Consider the following 21,683-nt stretch of genomic DNA (forward strand, 5'->3'; position numbering starts at 1 on the left):
TTCATTTGAATCGAATCCAATACTGGGAGGTGCCTTGTTGGGTAGATGATCCCTGGAACCCTTCGCAGTGGTGGTGCAGTCAATTGGGTTCCGGCCATGGATTACGGTGGAGATAGCTAGGGTTTGGAAGATGAGTTCCAGGGTTGAGTGTTAGTGAGGGCAAGTTGGTCATTCTACCCAATTAAGGGCAAAATGATCAAAAAAATTCAGACGTTTGAACATAACGTCCCAGACTAACGGATTGGACCAAAGTGCTACATTATTTTGAAAGTAAGAGAAATTTTCAATTAGAAAAGTTATAAGGGAGTATTTGGACAAATGGATATTTTTAGGGGGGCATTTATAAATAAACCTTTTTTATTTTATTCAAAGGGAGAAACAACGCTGCTGCTGTCTCCTTGGCTTGGAGGGCACTGTCAATCATGGTTTTAGTGCACAGTATCAGATTAGGATCGGCAACACGTAAAACTGATATGATACCGATACAGTATCAGTCTGGATCGGATAAAATTACTCCTGAATTCCATTTAAAATGAGTTTTTTGGCCATTTTACCCCTTGTCGTTCCGTGCTATCGACACGGTATTGGTATCAGTGACTAGCAAACCTGGTACTGGGCGATACGATACTGATACTTAGAACCAGGCTATCAATTTCCTAGACCAATGAACTATTACGCTTTCATCAAAGTTGTGTGACAGTTTGGCCCAATTCTGTTCCATGGCTTTAGCTATGTGTTCTAATCTGGCTATGAATTTACATGAATCCTAATAAATTAAGGAACATGGCAGGAGGGGGGGGGGGACCTTCTCTCTACCTTGTTTCCCTCTTTCTACCAAAAAAATAAAACAGATGAAAGACAGAATATCCTAATCCCTGGAATGTGATTTTCTGATTAAATTGAGAAAAGGGTTCAAATAAGCGGAATAGGCAATTGAATCGGCCCTAATTGATTCCGATCGGGAGTTGGCCTGAACCATAGAAACTTTTCTTGAATCAATAGATTTGGATTGACAAGAATCGAGATTGGGTTCCGACCAAGTTAATGCCTTAACGATAGCAAAATAAAGCTTTGAAAATCAAAGAAGATGTTTGAAGTGTCATGAACCCGACCCCATCAATGGCACCATATTGTCCACTTTGGCATGTAGGCCCATAGTTAGTAAGTTCATGAACGACAATGATACGGGAATGGATACATACGACAATTAAAGGGGTTAGACGATAATAATACCTTTTAAAAACCTAGCGCAATAAAACGTGTATAACAATGATACGGTACGTGTTTAATACGATTGCTCTATAAAAATAGGAGAGCAAAAATGCGTGCATATATACATATACAACAGACATGTACACCTAATAAGCACAATAATTTCATTTACTGATGTGCCTAAATATATAGTATGAAGATCAAATTTAGTTTGATAATGTTGTAATTTTCTCTCTTACATCGATATGATTACTTCCCTTTTCTTACACCCTTGTGCTAATTTTTTTCTATACTATCTGCTCGGTTGTCAGATTCATTCTGCAGTATATTGGTTTATCCTGCCAATGCTCATTTTCGTTTTTCAAGCTTGCCTACTACAAATCTTTTCCCTGTGTAGGTCTGGATTCATGCTAAAAATGGGTGAGTAACAATTGCAATCTATAGATCCTAATTTACTTAGTTCACCATAGATACAAATTTGGGTCTATATGTAACAGCAGAGAGGTCAGTTTCGTGGATTATAAGCCAATACTAAAGCCCATACAGTGCAGAACACAAAGACAAATTGAGAGAAAGGGTGAAAAAGAGGAACTTGCATAACCAAGAGAACCCTTCTTGATTTCAACCAAATAACCTAACCGGTCTTGCAACTTTTTTATTTCAACAAAATAACCTACAAATCAGGGGGAGAGAGAGAGAGAGAGAGAGAGAGGTCAGTGAAGAAAGGGTTTTCCCATTTAAGAGGAAAGGTTTCCGCATTCAAGAATCAGGGGAGGGGAAAGGTTTTCCCCATTCAAAAAGTCAGGGGAGGGGAGAAGGTTTCAAGTAGGGGTGTCAATTTCAGGCCCGGCCCACTAGGCCCGATCGAGCCCACCCAGTTAAAGCCCGGCCCAGCCCGGTCCGATTACTAAACGTGTCGGGCGGTCCCGGTGTTGGGTCCTAGCCCGTCGGGCACCCGACCGGACCAATCAATTCCAAGCCCGATCTAGACCGCTCGGTTACAGCCCGACCCTTTAACTTATAAACTTCCCCTCCCTTTCCTTCCAAATTTTCTTTTTTCGTTTGTTTCTTTGTTGGTCTTTGACATTTATTGGTTAGATACACTTAACATAGGTGAGACGAGGCTTAGTTTTAGTTTTTAGATCTTACTTTATTAGATGTGCTTCTATTTGGTGTTGTGCTGTTATTTTTTTATTCCCCTCTACTTACTTTGTTAGATGTGTTTCTATTCGATGTTGTGCTGCTATTATTTTTCCCTCTACTTACTTTGTTAGATGTGTTTCTATTCGGTGTTGTGCTACTACTTTAGTTGGGATCAGTTTTATTTGACTTTGAGTTGAAGCGTACCGTGACTGTCCCACGATGTGATGGTTTGAACTTAAAATTCTGATTGCATGTCAATTAAACCTCGGATCTGCGTATTATACAAGTATAATACACAGATTTACTAAGTATGGGTGGGCCACAATTCTCAAACGAAGGCCAAAGCATATATACGCATTCCATGGCATATATTCAGATGATGTGGGACCATGACTCCCAACAGTCAAACCCATCCCTGGGTCTAATGCCAATGAAATGCCGCGAATCCGGACCCACTGATGACACAATATTATTCTCTTTGGCAGGTGGATCTCACGAGCTCACGATTTTAAAAAGCGTCATGCCAAGTTAGGGAGGCCAGAGCATATATGCACATTTCGTAGCACATACCTAGGTGATGTATGATTTCTTGTGGTTCTACAATATTGTAGAGTGCACAATAGTGTGATTGGGATACCATAGGCATGCATGGACATATATATGGTGATGCATACCAATGTGAACAAGAGTATATAGCTAAGTGGATCTGAACTTGACAAATAGTCTCTCCAATGGTAAGAAATACCACAACATTCCACCACATGACCATCAAATAAAGCTTATTTTAGCAGGGCAAGGAAGTAGAATTTTTTCTAAAATTTCCACTTTTATTTTAACCTTTTCCTCTTCTTTTCTTAGGGCTATTTGTTTGACGGGGAGGATGGGTGGGAATGTTGTAGGATTGGGTTCCACACTATAGTGGGTTGGAGAAGAGGGGTGGGATTTTTACTGTTCCCATCAACAGTAACCAAAGTCCTATCTTCACATCAATATGATGGGACTTTGAATAAGATAGGAGTGGGATTTTCAAGTGTCACGTCAACAGATAAAGCATTTAATGTTGTTCCTTGAGCTAGGGGTGCAAGTTTGGCCTTGATGGCCTAAGCCCGCCCTATCTTCTTCTTCTTTTTTTGTTCTTCGTCTTCTTCCTCTTATTTCTTCTTCTTTTTCTTCCCAGCCTAGCCAGGCCATGCATCTCCCTTCCCCCCATGGTCAGGGCCAAACAGGGTCAACCCTGCCTGACCTTGAAGGGGGGGTCAGAGTTGGATTTTTTTGGTCCCAAATCAGGGTTGGGTTGGATCTGAGCCCAACTAAGGAGACTCAGGGTTGAGCTGGGGTTTTAAAACACCCGACCCAACCCAACCTTGTTGCAACCCTACCCTGAGCTTTTATAAGTTCACCATCACAAGTTAACCGAACAAGGTTGAAGTGGGATTTTGAAATGCCACATCATCACTTTCCCACCCCACCTAAGTCCCCGTCAAACAAACTGGCCCTATTTTTAAGATCCCCACAATGTGGGAATAGAAAGCATTTGCACATCTTCTCACATAATGATCCATGTGGGCTCAGATTGACACACACACTCTCGATCTCCTCTATCAATATGTGTCCCTCATTGAAAAAATGTCTCTCAACCCTCATTGGTGCGGTTTTCCACTTTAGTGGTGTCATGGGTAACCTTTGCTCTCGGCATTTCACGTCAGATTTCTGCCATTACCCATTAAAGATATGAAATGTTGCCATTAGTATGTACTTGTACGCATACATACTCTGTTTTTTGAGGCTTTTTACAAGTGATTGAATCTTTGAATCTAGTAAACCAAGGAAGGAGAAAACGATCCAAAGCATGCACATGTCAAGAGTAATCTAGCTTTATATATATATATATGACTCATATATCTATAGAATCACCAATTAGTACATATTTCTTGCATTGACCTATGGAGACCTCTTTAATTATTTAGGAAGGCCTGGGGGTTTGGGGGTAAGAGCCATAGAGACGTATGCTTAGAACAAGAAAACAAAGAGGGTGATCATGGACATAGGCAGATACAGGCGCATCAGGTGGGATTTATCACTGTATGCATGGCTGCTATACTCATCTTGCATGTGCTGTGCGACATTGAAGTTTCCTGCAAAACACCACACGCACAACATAAGATATAAACTCTATTAGAAAACACTGGTCGATCATCGTTCAATAAGTGGTTTAGAATTGTATACAACGACGGAGTAAGGGGGTCAAATGGGACGGCTCTTGGTAATCAAGACAGTTCTTTACCAATTTCAGTTTTAAGGGGGTCAATCCCAGAACCGTCGTCCCAGTTAAACAGTCCTAAAATTAAGATTCGGTCTCATTTAATAATAGAACTGTCCAATTCCAGTTTTAGCTCCTCACCGATTCTGGGCACAAAGTTTCAAACATTCAAATATAAATTTTTTTTTTTTTATTTGAAATTGTGACATGATTTGAAAGTCTCAAACATTCACATATGTGTTTCTTTGACACGTACGCAACCCTTAGTTTTTCTTTGTAATTACGACAGAACCCTTATATAAATTATAATTCAGCTTCCAAAACCATCCCATTTAGCCACATGACAGGTTGATTCAGGGTTTTAGCTGGTCGATTTGGGATGTTCCCGGTTTCAATCCCAAATTTACACCCTTACAATAGAGGCTAGAAGGGTTAAGCTGGATTTTGATGGTGTGCTTAGTATGCATTATCAAAATAGATTCTAGGTCTAGAACGCATTCTGATACTCAATTCTTGTCTATTTCTCGCTACATAATGCATTCAAGACCCAAAATCTATTCCAAGAATACATACTGGCCAAACACAACCTTAATTTTAACAAGGGTAATTAAATTGTAAGTTGAAATGGTTACCTCTTTCACTGGTGTAGCCACATCCAGCACTGAGTGTAGCCCTTATATCTTGAACAGTAGCTTTATTGTAAAAACAAAAGTTGTTTAAGATACCATCGATGCAGTCAAGGACAAGGTTTGTCTCCTCCAGGCAAGGCCCATTGCAGTATTCATCGGTTGCTTGAGGAGAGACATTGATGTTTCCGCTCTCATTCAATCTGCAAGTTTCCTCGCAGCTGCTATAAATCTGTACGTTTTGCGCGCAACAAATATATATGTTTGGGTTTGATTAAAACCAATTAAAGTATTCTTCTCTTAGTAATTAATACAAACACATATGTTGTTTCACTTACGTATTGATTATTGAAACAGAGTAATGCTTTTGCAACTAGTTGAGCTGGATCATCATGGGTAAAGTCTGCACCAAAAGATTATTACAAAGGAAACCCAACATCAATATATGAAGAACCTATGAATCCTTGACTACAAATCTGTACAAGAAAACATGTCTCATGATTAAACCATAAATATATGCAGACCTGATTTGCAGCATGAGACAGAAATGGAGATTAGAACTGCAACAAGGAAGCAGCGTTTGGGGCCTGGGGTGGATGAGAATGAGATTGCCATTGCAGAAGAAGCTAGCTAGTTCTCAATTTCAGTGTTTTTTGTTTTAATCTTCTGAAACTCATGGGAAAGTGAGCAACTCATTTAACAAGTCATTTAATATGTTATACATATATACAAGAAGTAAATTCTTAATTTCTTGCATTAGCAATACACAGATAGAGCTGCAAATAATCAAACCTACCCAATGCCCTTGCTTTTACCAAAATACCCATTCCCTAATATCATTATCTTAATGCAATTTGGGGGTGTCAAAATCCAACCCGAACCGATGGACCAAAAATATGGATCAAAACGAAATCGAACCCTTATCGGGTGTTTTCGGATTTGGGTTTTTGAATACAGTCACAAAATCGAAAAGCAATAAAAAATACTTTTTTTTTTTCAGAACCAAACCGGTACCAAACCAAAAACGGACCGATATGAACCCATTAAGATTTTCTGATAAGAACCTAAACCCAAATCGAACCAAGACTAAAACTGACCAAAACCAAATCTTGTCTTTGCGGCTCTGCTTTGGTTTGGACTTCTACATGCAGATCAACCATCCAAAACCGGATTAAACCGACGGTTTGACACCTTTAATAAATGTCTTTGGAGATACTCTCCCTTTGAATTATCAACATTTCATGAGCTAATGTTATGGTTAATTTGGTAAATTGGACACCCAGAAGGAAGGGTTTCTTACGAGGGTTACTCTATTTAGAGGAGGCATGGTTGGGCATGACCAAGTCACTAAGCTGAAGAGGACAGTTGGTGTATAGTAGTCACCAACCCTTTACTTGCTTTTGAAATTTTCAATTTGCAGTGTCAGAAACCAAACCTAAACATTCTTTTGTTGGTGTTCTTACGCCAGATCTAATTTTACACATTTCCTTCTGAATTCTTAACTCAAAATTCCAACCAAAAATCTAAGTCGGAGCTATTCATTTATAGTGGTTGGGCCAATCCAGTCTTCTAAACATCGAAATTGGATTGGGTGAATTGATCAATTTGAATCAGAATTGGCCGAATCTATCTGATCCCAATTCCCGATTGCTTTAAAATTTGTTTCTCGGGGTAAGGTGGAATTTGATCGATTTTGACCAATTTGAAATATATTTGGAACAGAATCAATTGGACCCGATTCAGATACTAATTTCTTGTTTTAAAACCTAATAAGCCATCCTGATACAAGGATATTAAACTTAGAATTGGAGGTCGAATTGGCCCTTGTCCATTCCGATATCTTAGAATCATTCCTTATACCTAAAATCCAGTAATTCAGTTCCAAAAACCCTAGAATAAACCGTTTTAAAACAACCAAAATTATTGGAATCGATCATGACCAATTCTGATCTGAATCGGTCAGTTCGACCAATCTAATTACAATTTTTAACACTATGCAAGCAACCAATTAATGAAGTTACTAATCACGCTTACCAAACTAAGACTATTGTAGAAATAAGTGAGACGAGGTTCAAGAAAAATTCACAAATTGGTAGATTTTGGGATGACCTATTGGTGAAGAAACATACACGTAAATTGAGAAATATGCAAATCTTCTAGAAATGGTAGAAATCCAAAGTTTTGCAAAGGAATGAATGAAGCATTTGAGTGTGTATTTGTTGTACCAAACATCTATTTCTTAGCCTTTTGTAGAAGAATGAAATCTTTGTTTGCAAATCATATGGTTTAGCCATTAATTTACAATTTAATTAACCAAGGGACCACTTGAAGAAACCATGTTTTTTTTTTTTTTTTTTTTGATGAGAAAAGTCAAGATTATATTACCATAAATGTTTTTTTTGAAGAAACCATGTTTCACATCATCTTAACCGATGTAACTTAGTTTCCATAGGCGTTAGAACCTCTGGCATGTAGGTGCCACAATAGTTGCATTCCAAAAGTGAATCTCTAAAGCATTATAATATATAAGGGTAAGAGATCGCTGTTTGATCGTATAGTGCGGGGTCAATAAGAGCACGTGTATGAGAATTTATTCTATCCTATTCTATAGGGGAGGCTAGGTGAGAGCCTGAAGGCTTTAACGTAGAACCTCCTATTTGGATGGCCTTTTAGGTCAATTACGTTATGCAATTGTTCTTTAAGACATTATATCGTATTCAGGGATTTACGTATTAGTAGCATTTCGTTGAGCATTTGGTGGTATCTAGAACCAAAACTTAACTAATTCGGTATTAGTGAATTGGCTAAGATGTGAGTGACGCTTTCAGGTAAAAAGGAGGTTTTTGGACTTGGAATCGATCAGATACGACCAATCCGTATTAGTATCGGTATTGATGACCAGTATTAGTATCAAGAATGATTTAGTTTGGGGTTTAAACATGGATAATGTTTTAGATTTTTGGTTAGTGAATCGGAATATCAAATGGCTATGGTTTCATGGGCTTATCACTATGGGTTGTGAGAATTGGATCAATAGGAAAAGAGAGAGAAAGACACATGCTAGGCACCTTGGGGACGTGCATAACCTTTTCCCTGTAAATATTAAAAAAAAATCTAATTGTTACTGGATAAAACTGGGCTGGCCACGGCTGAGATTTATGAAAACCAAGGCCCAGTCTAGGGTCCCTAAACCTCAGTCATATAGTCTAGACCAGCCTGTCCAGGCTCAGGGCTAAGTTAGTAAACCATATTAGTATGTCATCCCTGCCCTATTCGAGTTCCGAGACCCAAAAATGAGACAATGGAGATGCGGGGTATCGATCCCCGTACCTCTCGCATGCTAAGCGAGCGCTCTACCATCTGAGCTACATCCCCAAGGATGAGTGGTATAATAATTTGTTTAAATTAAATATAATTAATATTTTAAAGAAGGAAAAATTTGGGTATGTTGACTGTATATCGTAAACTAACTTCATTTTAAAAAGGGGGCAAGAAACACATAGGGTGCTAAGCTTACGGTATACTGTTAGCATACCATCATTCCTCTCCCTATTTTAAAAAACTGATTGGGAAACTCAGAAGCAACAACATACGTTTCTAAAACATGATTTAAACCAGATCAAACAATTGATTAATTTTGAACTGGGCTAAGCCCAAATTCCAGCCTCTATTGCAACAATTAAGCCCAACTTTCATATGGGCTGAGTTGCCTGAGTTTGTTTGGGAGAGAGGGCAACCATACTCGCAAATCTAAAAGACAGAAAACCAAAACCGCGTTTGGGGGAAATAGAAGCATACAGATGAGTGTAAGGAAAAAACCCAAAGATTTAAAAACTTGGCATTGGAAGATGGGAACGCGTTGGGCTTTCCCCAATCTTGGCCGACACGACACTATGAGAAGATTGAGGAAAGTCGGCAAAGAGTATTTTAGATGAATCATCAGGTCAGCTGATCCACATCCACTCGATCCAATTTTAGATACTTGAAATCCTGGCCAAATTAAATACTTATTAATGGAGTCACAAATCTTGGGAGCTTTAAAGTATAGGTATGTAAGCCACGATGGCATGGTTTCAGTGCACGTATCGGAATGGGTATCGGTCAATCTAAGAACAGATATGATATCAGTACGGTATCAAGATCGATCACTTGTAAAACCGGATACCTCAAACCATGCATGATGATGCATACCGCCCACCCCAAATAAATAATGGTTTTTTTGTTTTTTTCTAAATCTATCACAGCCATGTATGTATATAGTTCATTAGGTAACGGTTCTAGTATCGATCATCATTGATACTGATATAAATATTCTTTAGTTGTATCAGATCGTATCGACTTGATTATAGATCAAAATATTAATTTTTATTTAAAAATCATATATGTATGATATTTGTCGATCCATCTCGGTCAAATAATGGTATCCATCACAATTAATTCGATACAAATTCCTAAAACCATGACTAGAATTACTAGAGAATGAGGGGGAAGTGAGTAAAAAAAACGGGCGTCATGACCCATATGACACAAGATGAAGACTGATGAGTAAAACCCGTGAATTCTTAGGAGCTTTGACTCTAGTGGCAAGGTAACAATCAACTTGTCGTTTCAGTTAGCATTTAATATTTAATGACAACCTTTGAGGGGGTGGGAATTGGGGAATCACCTCAAGAGAGTTTAATATTTGAGTAAATTACATATGTACTTTATGCGGAACTAGCCCATAACTCATGTCCCCTCACGATTAGAAAAAAAAAAAAAAAAAAAAACATTTATCTTGTCTATTTTTACAAGTTTTGTTTGGAAAGTTTTTTAACAAATTCAAGATTTTTTAAATTTGATTTATATTGAAGAAGTTATGTTCTAATCAATGTTATTTTGATGTGCACGAATACTGTCAAAATGACTCTGAACGTAAATACTTTTTTATACATCAAAACAAATGAATATTTATCGTATTTTTTTATTTTAACAATGTTTTACCATATTAAGATTTATGGAATTTATAGATTTGAGAAAAACCCCAGTGTTCTAAAATTAAAAATTTCACCTACCATTGAAAATCCAGTTTTGTTTTGAATTGGAGATTAACTTTTTATCATTTTGAAATTTGATTTTTTAACTATTTTTATTGACTCCAAATAGAGAATATTTGTTTATTTATGAATAATATCTTAAGTAAATAAAATGATATTTGACATAAATAAGTGTCGGATAAAAAACCACAAATACCATTTTGAATGGTTTTTTTTTTTTTTGTAAAATAGTTCATACATTGTGTTTAAAATATCAAAAATAAATTATATACAATAAACCTTATATAAAGTAAAAGAGAGAAATATAACCAAGGGATGGGATGAGAGGGGGAGGGGGAGGGGGGAGGAACTACAAGAAGAGTGAAATTACAAGACAAAACAAAAATCTTATACAAAGAGAAAGAGAGATATTTATATAACCAAAGGTAAAAGAAAGGAAAATAAACATTGGTTACAACAATCAATGGTAACCACCTTGATTACACTTAGATTCTCTTCAAAGATAAATGAGTTTCAAGAAAAGCAAACATCACCACTACAGACCAACAATCAATCCCTTTCACAGAAATGGAGTGGCATAAATAGGAAGATAGGTTAAGTATATCAACCATCCATTTGTTCTGGTAGCATTTTGGTATACCATCTCTTAATTGCTTTTTTAGTGTGTGTGTGTGTGTTTTTTGGTGAAAATCTCTTAATTATTTGAATGTTATGTGTCGTGGCTTGGAGATGTGATTTTGGAGGTTGCAATGTTGCGTGTGATATTATTTTTGTTTTTCACCGAAAAAAAATTCTTTAAGGTTTTAAATAATTTGTAATCTTTTTTTTTTTTTCCTCCTACTAATATATAAGATACAATTCTTTTTTTTCCAATGAAGATAAATATTGTCATTTCACATGTACACTTGAAAAATGTGAATGACTATGACACCTTTTGAAAATAACATAATGATATGTCAATGTTACTTTTACAATAGCAACTGTCAATTGAAGCACCAACTTTCCTTCTTCATCCGGGTTTGGGATCAATAATATAAAACATTGACAGAATTAAGATTAATAACAAGTATGACTTTGAATAGAATTGATTGAAGAGGAAAAAGATCCATGTAACCAATCACATTTAGTTGAACTAAAACTGAATTGATTTGGGATTTTGATAGCTTGGCTTTTGTGTCATCAATTTTAAATTAACAATACCTTAAAAAAGGGACCCAGTTTCTCCCCCTGAGGTGAAGAGAAAGTCTCTTCATCTACCCAGTCTAACTCTATGGTTGGATTAAAGAAAATGAGAGTTAATGATGTGCCTAGAGGTCATTGATAGCTCACATCACCGTGGTGAATAAATTCTCTCTTCACCCTAATAAAAGGGCAAAAAAATTAATTCAAAAAATCAATTAAAAAAGAAATATTCTTCAAAATTGAAGTTATTAATGCATGGTTTTTCCACCGTGGATGTAGATAATTAGTCAATTCAGTCCCATCAAAAAGAAAGAAACTGCATAGATCCTTGTGCAGAGAATAGATGTAACATTTGAATAATATTCAATAGATGGAGATAGGTACCAATAATAATTGACAACAAAGGTTTGTTAGCATAATAAAAGTAAGGGGTTTAGTGATGTTCTCGGCCCGATAGTGTACAAAGGCGTAGATTGCACTCAGACACATGGGGCAAGATGAGGTAGTCATTTCGGTCGCCTACCCCCATGTGTTTAGGTGCATTCTAGGCTCCTACTGCAGAGAATATTTTTCTTAAAGATAAATATATAGGGGTGCCGTTCTCTGTGTCGCAACACAGGCTGCACCTAGGCACATGGGGGTGAGTGTAATGACCATCCTACTCCTTGAATGGCAGACCCATATGCCTGGGCGCAACGTGCAGCCCAGAGAACATTCTCCCTAAATATAATTATATGATGCTTGGGGTTATATTTTGTTTCAACTTTCCATCTTGGTAGAGTGATGGAAATGAAATGTCAAATGCTTTTCGGGCTTCAATCAACATGTCTTTCAACATAAAATTTAGGTAGACAAAAGAATAGGACTTCGTTGGAGGTCATCCAACTTCATGAGTATCATTAGGTTGCTATCCCTTCACATTCCCTTGCTCTAGTTGGTGATCGTTTTTTCTTCATAGTCATCAGCCTCTTTGGGAGCCGCCACCTCCTTTTGATTCAATGCAAGGGAGAACTGGTTTTATATGTCGAGACCATTTTGGCCGCCCTCGTTTCGCCATATCAGGCCCTGTTTCTTTCTCTAATCCAATAGTGGGATAAGCATTAGTGATTCGGTCTTTCATTGTTAGAAGCTATTTATGAGGATAATATGCATCTCATTGTGGAAGGAGATAACAAAGAGATAATTGGGTTCTTACAATGGGGAATTGCATCAGCACCGCTTTTTGTTAAGCCCATCCTGAAAGATATCTTGCATATACAATCCTATTTTGAGTTATGTAATTTTTCTTTTATTCCAAGGGATTTTAATAGCATGGTTGATTCCTTGGCATGGATGGTCTTGTCTGTGACGTGTACGACAATTTGACCCATTTTCAATTTCTGAGTTTTGAATCAGTGTAATCCTCATCCACGAGGCACTCGCGTCCATCTAATTAAATTCGTTTTCTACCAAAAAGAAATATATTTTTAGATAGACATTTATGCATGAAAAGGTGGTGACACAACAACCATTATGCTTGGCCTTACCAAACTCTCTCATTCCAATCCAATTTCTGATTCAAAAAATTGGTTGATATCTAGGGTTTTGGCTGATTTCTGATGAATTTAATCGATTCTGCTTCCACGAACTTTGCTTCTAATTCACACTATTCATATGATAAGGAACTTTGCTTCTAATTTACACTATTCATATGATAGGTAATCATTCTGACTTTTTGTCAAGTTACAAAACCCAACTTTTTAACAGAAGGTCCCTCCCCATTCTTTTAGTGACGGTTTTAAAGAAATTATTATTAGGGAAAATAATAACTTAGAAATGGGAGTAGTTTTCTGTCCGAGAGTGAGGCATACACCAACACTCCCATGTCTCTTTCTTCCTTTCTACCTCAAAACAAGGGGGGTAGAGGTGTCTTTTCATATAGGAATGAGAGAGATAGAGTCATAGGAATGCCGGTGTAAGTCACACTCTCAGATAGAGTTCTTTTTCCCAAAAAATAAAGTATAAGAATTTTTTTTTATAAAAAAAAATGAATAAGAAATAAGAGCTATAACAATGAAGGTCGCTAACCTCATCATGTATTGGTTTTGCCCATATAAAAATTGAGGGCTTTGAATTTACATTGATGGAATTTTAAGAAATTCTTTAAATTTTTGTTATTTTTAGCCGATAAAATTAGGGTTTAAAATAACAAAATTAGAATTCATATTGGTTTCCGAAATTGATCTGGATTGATTAGAATTTAACCAGAATCAGCCTAAATATGCCCTAATCTTAGAAATTTAGTATGGATCGACTGATTCAATTCAACTGCAATCAATTTCAGCATTGACAAATTCCAATCCTTTTTGGACGATGAAGAGGGCCCTCTTGTCCATATAGGTTATGATACGTTGCGAGAAATGAAACTTTACACTTAAGTACATGTTTTAAGTAAGCGGAATAGGCAACAGGATTGGTCTTTGTTGATTCCAATGTTGAAACTGATTAAAATCAACAATAGCTGCCTAGCGCAGTTGGTGAGTTGTGGTGCGTTTCATGCCCATGCTCACCAGGAGGTATCGAGTTCTAGTCTCTTGGCATTTACCTTCCCCCTCCCCAGTCTCTCCCCCTCTCCTTAGGCCCCGTTTGTTTAGTGGAATAGTTTGCAAGGGGTGGAAAAAATTGTGGTAAAATGCTGACATGGCATTGCAAATCCCATAATTTTCTCACCCCTCGGCTTTACAAAGTCCCACGAAATACGTGGGATTTTGCAACTTTCCCTTGGAATGCTACAATAATCCACCAACTCTTTACTTTTTCAAACACATAGAACCAATCCATCAATAATCCCATAACTCTCCCACCCCATAAACACCTCTAAACAAACGGGGTCTTAGAGAAATTTATATATATAAGGCTATAAGCTCTCAATTCCCAAAAAAATAAATTTGGGAGCAGATTATAAATTCTTGATTGATGATGGATCAGATTCAATGGAACGATCCAGATTCGGATCCGAATCCGATTCTGCGATTTTTTTTTTAAACCTTGAGAATGCGCCGTCTACGTAGACGTGGCAGAGTTAGCAGGTTTTCGGATTTGAAAGAATCTACGCAGTGAGAGCTAGAGAAAACACTTTTCGCTTTAGGGACACGTTACTCAGATCACTTAAAAAAAAAAAAAAAAAACTTCTTATGCATCCACTGACGTGTCAATCTGTGGATAATTCCTACAGTCTTTAGAAACACGTGGTGGCCCACAACATCTCTGACTCTTTCACAACCTGAGAAAAGCAGTCTTACTTGACACAGAGGTACAGAGAGAGCACTTCTCGTTGTCTCCGACGGAACATTATATTGGCTTTTAGCCTTTTACTTGACAGTTCGACACAGCTTATCGCTGTCTTTGATGGACCCATTCCCTTATTTTTATTCAATTTGAATTCAATTTTTCACAGAGAGAGAGAGAGAGAGAGATTCCCATTGGTTTATCAGTTTATGGGTGTCACCCGGTCGAACCTCGATTTCGATCGGATTTAATTGGTCCCATTAATTTAAGACTAATCGTTTCTACCTGTTTAGGTAATTGGGCCTTGTAAATTTGGATTAAAGACCTAGTTTTTCAAAAACTACAGTAAAGGGGAATTTCTTGACCACGACTTTCGGATGGGTGGAGAGGGTATGTTACACCCGCACTGATCATAATTAATTATTATTTTTTCCCGAGGGATTATCACTACCACGTATGCGTGATGTTCACCGTGTCAAACCCACTACAAAATTATGATCACAGATGGATTTACCGGGAGGAAACTATTCGGTCACGGGACAAACCACGACAAGGAAATAGTCCAAGACTTAAGTTTATTTATTTACCCTTTCTCGATGCCTGAAGTGCGGGTCAAGATTGGGACCGCCGGCTATTTTAGTTGAGTTAGAATATTCCATTTGTGGGTCCCACTTATTTAAGGGAGCGTGATGGCTTATAATCCCATGGTGGATGGACCCATCCCCAAGTGGGTTCTTTTTAAAACCAATGGTCAACCCATTTAGCTATGACCCATTTAACTTAAAGGACCCAAGGCCCATTTTCTATAAATAAGACAAAGGGGGAGAAGGATTCATTTTCATTTCTTCTCCCATCTAGCCTAAATCGTGGAAGAGAGAAAGAGGAGAGAAAGGAGAATGAAGAAAGAAGAAAGAAGGAAAGAAGAAAGAAGGAAGGAGAAAAGGAGGAAGAAGGGTGGAGAATCTTGGTTAGAGGTTTGAAGATCACTTTGAGCCTCAACATGGAGCCTTCTACCTTGGGGTGGGTAAGCCATTCAATCCCATCTCTTTTCTTCTATTTTGGGTTTTGGGGTTTGGGAAATGGGAGAAATTCGACCTAGGGTTCTCTGGAACCCAAGGAATCGATGGAACCTCTAAACCTAGACTATGGTGGAGTTATTTCACTCCATTACAAGCCCTAAGCCTAAGTAATCTCTTTCCATTTAGGAAATTTAAGGTTTCTACCATATTATGTCCTAATTTAGGTTCTCTTTGTTTTCTCTTAAATCCATGGGATTACATGGACCTAATGAGGTCTTAGAACCCTAATGGACCTAGGAGGAAGATCACACAACAAGGTGTATGTTCGACTATTTGTAAATAGGGGATGTGTTTTGTTGGAAGCGTATCCATCAAATCCAAATATTTAAATTAAATTATTTAATTTATTTAATAGTCTTTTAACTAAAAACTATTCACGATTAGGGATGAGATTGGACACCCTGTTTATATGATAGTCATACTATGTATACCTAAGAATGGTGATTTCAAGGTACAAGTGTGAACGTACATATTGTGTGTATATTAAATCAGATCATTAAATAATTTTCTCATGTGGGTTACTATAAATTTAATTGAAATGAAATTCTCGTATGGGTTACTATCAATTTTTAAATCCCTAATCCATGAAAATATATATATATATATATATTTGATAAAAATGACATAAATACATCAACCATTATAATTCCACCAAATTTGCCATTTAATGATGGTATAGCACCTCCAACTTGGATGACAATTAGATAAATTGATTTCATATTATATTATTATTATTTACTAAACGATTCCATTCCATTCAATAATAAGATGACATTTCTACCAAAATGACACATTTATAATTAGGATATGCGGTCGTAAATATCATCGATCAAGGGTTTAATTTTTTCATTCATCTATAACATTATACTCATAAAAAAGATAATTTTGATAATTTGAGAAATTCTTTAATCATGTAATTCATGCAAACAAGAGTTCTTAAAATAGAAGTAGGGATGTCAATTTTCAATCGAACCGATTAGTATAACCGGATCAAATAGAATTTATCGATTTGATTTCGATTTTTCTTTTCATGAAATTGGTAGAAAAAAGAAATAAAAAAAATTCAATAGAAACAAAAGATATTATATATAAAGAAAATATGTTTTCCTATTATTTTAAATTTATATATATCTATACGAAAAATTGAAACTGAACCAATAACAACCTAATAATGGACCGAGAAGAGCCCGTTAAGTCAACCTAGTAAAAGGCTGAACCGAATTGACCAATATTCCAATAGAATATTGTCTTAAAGGTTGATCTCGATTTGACTGAAACCGGTTCACTTGACCAAATCCAGACCAAGTCGACCCATTGACAATTTAAAAGTATTTAAATTATTCTAATTGGAAAAAAAAAAAAAATTTAAGGTCAAAATGTCAAATAAGAAAATCCCGTAAGAAAAGGAAAGAAAAGTAGCTAGTTTTTGCTGGGAAGGGAGAGGGAAGGGACAAGGGAGTCGGTCGATTACGGTTAGGTTCGAAAAATTAAATTTTTATAACACGCAGAGGAATGGAAAGAGAAAGAGAGAAGAACACGTTACTCTACTGCGAGGTTGGAAAAGTTAATTTGTTTGTTGGTTGGGTTTTGGTTCTTTAATGCTCGCCACCTTCTTCCTCTCTGCCGCAGCTGTTTCAAAGATTGTGGTTCCACTTTCGAGCTGCACATTTGAGTTCCTTTTTGGTTCCAAAATTTTTGGATCCTCTTCTTCTTCTTCTTCTAATTATAATAAGGAAAGAGAGAGGTTTAGAATCTGTAAGATAGTAGAATCAAACACAGAGTTACAGAAAAATACCCAATTCGGAACTACTTGAAGAATCAAGAATGGATAGTTTGTTTTTCAAACAAGGGATTCACGCGGGACTCCCTTCACCCATCTCCGTCGCTGGATCTCTGGACGGCGGTGTGCACCCGGCGCATGTCTGTGCTCTGGGACGTTCTGGAGGTGGGGCTTCAACCAACTCTAATGGAATTTCTCTTGAGAAATCGACCGCCACAGCTTCGTCTCAGAGACCCTCTTCGTCGTCGAGGTTTTCCTTCCCGTTCCCTTTCAGATCTCTGTGGCCTCGAGGTAGGATTGGGAAGCCCAATGACGGTGTCGCCCTCGACGATGCCGTTATAATAGTTGGGAATGGAGAAGACGGAGAAGTGATCGCTGGTGATGGACCCGAGAAGGAGAACGAGAACCGGAACCAGAACCAGAACCAGAACCAGAACGAGCCCTTGCTGTCTGGCGATAAGCGGGAAAGTTGGGTTCTGAAAATTCTCCATGTAAGGTCTCTCTGGTCGGAAGACTCGAAACAAGGTCATTCTGGCGTAGCGGAATTGGGGCTAGAGGAAGATGCGGTGAGCGGATGTTCTTGTTGCCGTGACGGGGATTCTGGAGTTTGTAGTGTTGATGGCGAGGAGGAGGAGGAAGGGCAGGCTGAGCAGCAGGAGATCACATTTGATAAGGATTCCTTCTCCAGGTTGCTCCGCCGTGTGTCCTTGGCAGAGACCAAACTGTTTGCTCAAATGTCGTATTTGGGAAAGTTGGCTTATACCATACCCAAAATCAAGGTACACCCCGATTAGCAAACCCAAATCTGAATGCCCAAATATCTTTTCACAGATGATATTATTACCCATTGGTTTTTCTACTTCCTGGCTTCGTTTTTTCTGAGATTTGAGCTTTCTGAAATGAAAATTTTGTGTTTCAGACAACAAACCGAGCAACCCATGCTAATTTTTTTTTTCCCTTTCCATTTTGCTTTTTTATATATTCTCAACCATAGTCCTCGTTTGAGGAGTTCTGATTTTGATGATAGACGTTGAGTAAATTGTTTGACGAAGTTATCTTTATTTTCCATTTTCTTTCTCTTTTTGTTTTAGCCAGGAAATCTCCTGAAATCTCATGGCCTGCGTTTTGTTACTTCCTCAGTGGAGAAGAAAATGAAATCAAAAAATGGTGGAAAGGAGGTGACCCCAGCTCAAGAAACAGAAAGGACGGAAGAAGCATCAGACATTGAGGGGCAGATGAAGAAGAATGAACACCGTATCAGTGCATCTACTGCCTATCAGATTGCTGCATCTGCTGCTTCCTATTTGCATTCTCAAACAAAGAGCATTCCTCCTTTTATGTCCTCAAAGGCTGCAACAGAGGAAGACTCTCCTGGAGGTGGAGAGGCCAGTAAGAATATTGATGTAACAAGCTCAGAGGTGGCTTCTTTTGTGGCAACTACTAACTCAGTAACAGCTGTGGTTGCTGCTAAGGAGGAAACAAAGCAAGCTGTTGTAAAGGATTTGAACTCGGCAAATTCAAACCCTTGTGAGTGGTTCATATGTGATGATGATCGAAGTGGGACGAGATTCTTTGTTATTCAGGTAAAAGGAATTTGTTTATCAACTGACAACCAATTTGAGCTATATGCAAGTTAGATTTGGATCAACCTTGAAAAGATGAAGTCAGGGATTTCTCTATTTGAATACCAGTATTGACTCTGTTTTATAGATTACTAAATGACGATAAAATTAGGTAATAGATCTATAATCCCTGGTCATGAGATTGATGGATGCAATGGTAACTGTCCTGTGAATGGATATCTCTGTGATCCATTTGAACATCAATAAATGGTCTGTGGCATCCAGAGGCTAGCCAGACCATTGGAATTTTTGTGCACCCTTCCCCATATCTTTTTTATTATAAAAAATCAAGCAAGTTATCAGAATCTAGCAGGACAATCAAATTACTGAATATTATTAGGAGTTCTAATAATGCGCTTGATTGCAGTCTTGTAATATGACTTTCAATATCTTAATGTGCAGGGTTCGGAGTCATTGGCTTCTTGGCAAGCAAATCTACTCTTTGAGCCCATACAGTTTGAGGTAGAATTCTGAATTTACTTGGTCAGCTTCCTTTTTATTTTATCTCTAAGAGCTAATTTACCAATCCAAGTAATTAGGGATTGATTTGATTGTATATTGCATCCTACCATGTCATCTCTTCGGAGTGGTTTACAGTTACAGATTTATGAGATTAATACATGCTAAATGTAAGACTATCTTTTCTTATGAAGCTTAGCCTCACATATGACCTGTTTGTGGTTCAGGGACTAGATGTACTTGTACACAGAGGGATTTATGAAGCTGCCAAAGGTATATATGAACAGATGCTTCCTGAAGTCCATACCCACCTAAAGTCTCGTGGTGACTCTGCGACCTTCCGCTTCACTGGGCATTCTCTTGGGGGTAGCTTGTCATTGCTCATAAACCTCATGCTGTTGATACGGGGTGAAGTCCCACCATCCTCCTTACTTCCTGTTATAACATTTGGTGCCCCATCTATCATGTGTGGAGGGGATCAGCTTCTTCACAAGTTTGGCTTACCACGGAGCCATGTTAAAGCAATTACCATGCACCGAGACATTGTACCCCGGGCTTTCTCTTGCATTTACCCTGATCACGTAGCTGAACTTCTCAAGGCTGTTAATGCCAAGTTCCGTAACCATCCGTGTCTAAAGGACCAGGTATTGTCTTTTACTATTACATCTTGGAACCTTGATGATTTGGATTTAGTTTATCAAATTTAATGGATACTGTAATAGCTTTAAAATAAAAATTTTGAAGCCCATTGGTTCCTCTGTTTGAGGGTTTACTCATTCTGGACATTCTTTATGCATTTCATTCTTTACTCTTGTAACTTTGACAATGATTGGTATTTGAATATGGGCAATAATTGACATTTTGTTGTGTTTTTTGTGTCAGAAACTATTGTATGCACCCATGGGGGAGCTTCTAATCCTACAGCCAGAGGAGAAATTTTCTCCACACCACCACCTTCTTCCCTCTGGTTGTGGTCTATACCTTCTAAAAGGCCCCGAGTCAGATTCATCTGATGCAGAGAAGCAGCTCCAGGCCGCAAAAACTGTGTTCTTGAACTCGCCTCACCCACTTGAGATCCTTAGTGACCGGTCAGCTTATGGCTCTGATGGCACCATTTACAGGGACCACGACATGAACTCCTACTTGAAGTCTGTGCATGGTGTGATCCGACAGGAGCTCAATCGTATCAGGAAGGCTAAAAGGAAACAGCGGCGCCAGATGTGGTGGCCCCTCGTGGCTCCACACATCATCCACGGGGGTATCATTGTGGACAAGCATGTTTCATCTGGCAACATGGGTCAGCACCAGCCCAGCTTATCTGGCATCTTCAGGAATGGGAGGCCGACATTGAAGCGGTTCAGTAGGTTGGTTGCATCACAGCACTTGCATTTGCTTGTTGTACTTCTGTTCCCTGCACGGTTGTTGCTGTTGGGGACAAATTCTCTGGTTGGTTTCCATTGAATAAGGAAGAGCTTGGGGATGTATCTGTTCTTGCGGTATTGCCGTTGGAGGATGGGTAGATTGTTAAATTGTACAGGTAGAAGCAATTGTCTGGTGGATGGGGAGGTCATTCTTTATTTATTGGTTTTACAAATATTCTTTCCTCCCAAAAGAAAAAGACTAGAGAGGAGCTGGAATGTAAAGAACAAATATATTGATTTTATGAATGAAAGCAGAGGGGCCTTGAAATTTTGGCTCTGCCGTACATGTAGATCTGAAGGATGTTCTTTTTTGTTTATCTTGTTTCCTATACAGGTTGCCATACTCGTCATAGTTTACGCTGGGCTTTGCTTATCTCACAAAATCTGTGTTGCAAGGTTGCTCATTGCCTAGTGTGAGCATGTCACATTAGATCTTTTGGATACAATAAGCAGATGGAAAACATAATTACATCTCAAACAGGTGGTTGTGCTGTAAGGTTCATGAGGTTCACATAATCTGTGCTGTTTGCATCTTAACGTGCGATTACACTCTATGGTTATAATCTCTTGAATTATCCTAGAGACTTGAGATTGCT

The 21,683-nt window shown here is 38.0% G+C and overlaps 2 protein-coding genes and 1 non-coding gene across 4 annotated transcripts; 1 reads left to right on the top strand and 2 right to left on the bottom strand.

Moving 5' to 3' along the window:
• Window positions 1-1,899: 1,899 nt before the first annotated feature.
• On the top strand, window positions 1,900-21,371 carry LOC122666673 (phospholipase A1 PLIP2, chloroplastic-like). Of its 2 annotated transcripts, XM_043862716.1 has the most exons (7): window positions 1,900-1,924; window positions 17,544-17,981; window positions 18,018-18,364; window positions 18,677-19,168; window positions 19,610-19,669; window positions 19,894-20,310; window positions 20,549-21,371. In XM_043862716.1, exons 2-7 carry the CDS (start codon window positions 17,630-17,632, stop codon window positions 21,125-21,127), a joined length of 2,247 nt encoding a protein of 748 aa, XP_043718651.1. In that variant the 5' UTR covers window positions 1,900-1,924; window positions 17,544-17,629; the 3' UTR covers window positions 21,128-21,371. The 2 variants fall into 2 exon arrangements, with proteins under 2 accessions (XP_043718651.1, XP_043718650.1); XM_043862715.1 differs by having other exon boundaries at window positions 17,544-18,364.
• Window positions 4,310-5,912, bottom strand: LOC122666674. The gene is made up of 4 exons (XM_043862717.1): window positions 5,766-5,912; window positions 5,580-5,644; window positions 5,248-5,473; window positions 4,310-4,490 (listed from the first exon to the last, which is right to left on the bottom strand). The coding sequence occupies exons 1-4, from the start codon at window positions 5,854-5,856 to the stop codon at window positions 4,366-4,368; spliced, it is 507 nt and encodes a 168-aa protein (XP_043718652.1). The 5' UTR covers window positions 5,857-5,912; the 3' UTR covers window positions 4,310-4,365.
• TRNAA-AGC lies at window positions 8,544-8,616 on the bottom strand. The gene has a single exon. It is a non-coding gene; the product is annotated as a tRNA-Ala (tRNA).
• Window positions 21,372-21,683: the final 312 nt, after the last annotated feature.

Source organism: Telopea speciosissima, chromosome 7 (genome assembly GCF_018873765.1).
Source record: "Telopea speciosissima isolate NSW1024214 ecotype Mountain lineage chromosome 7, Tspe_v1, whole genome shotgun sequence".
Classification (NCBI taxonomy): domain Eukaryota; kingdom Viridiplantae; phylum Streptophyta; class Magnoliopsida; order Proteales; family Proteaceae; genus Telopea; species Telopea speciosissima.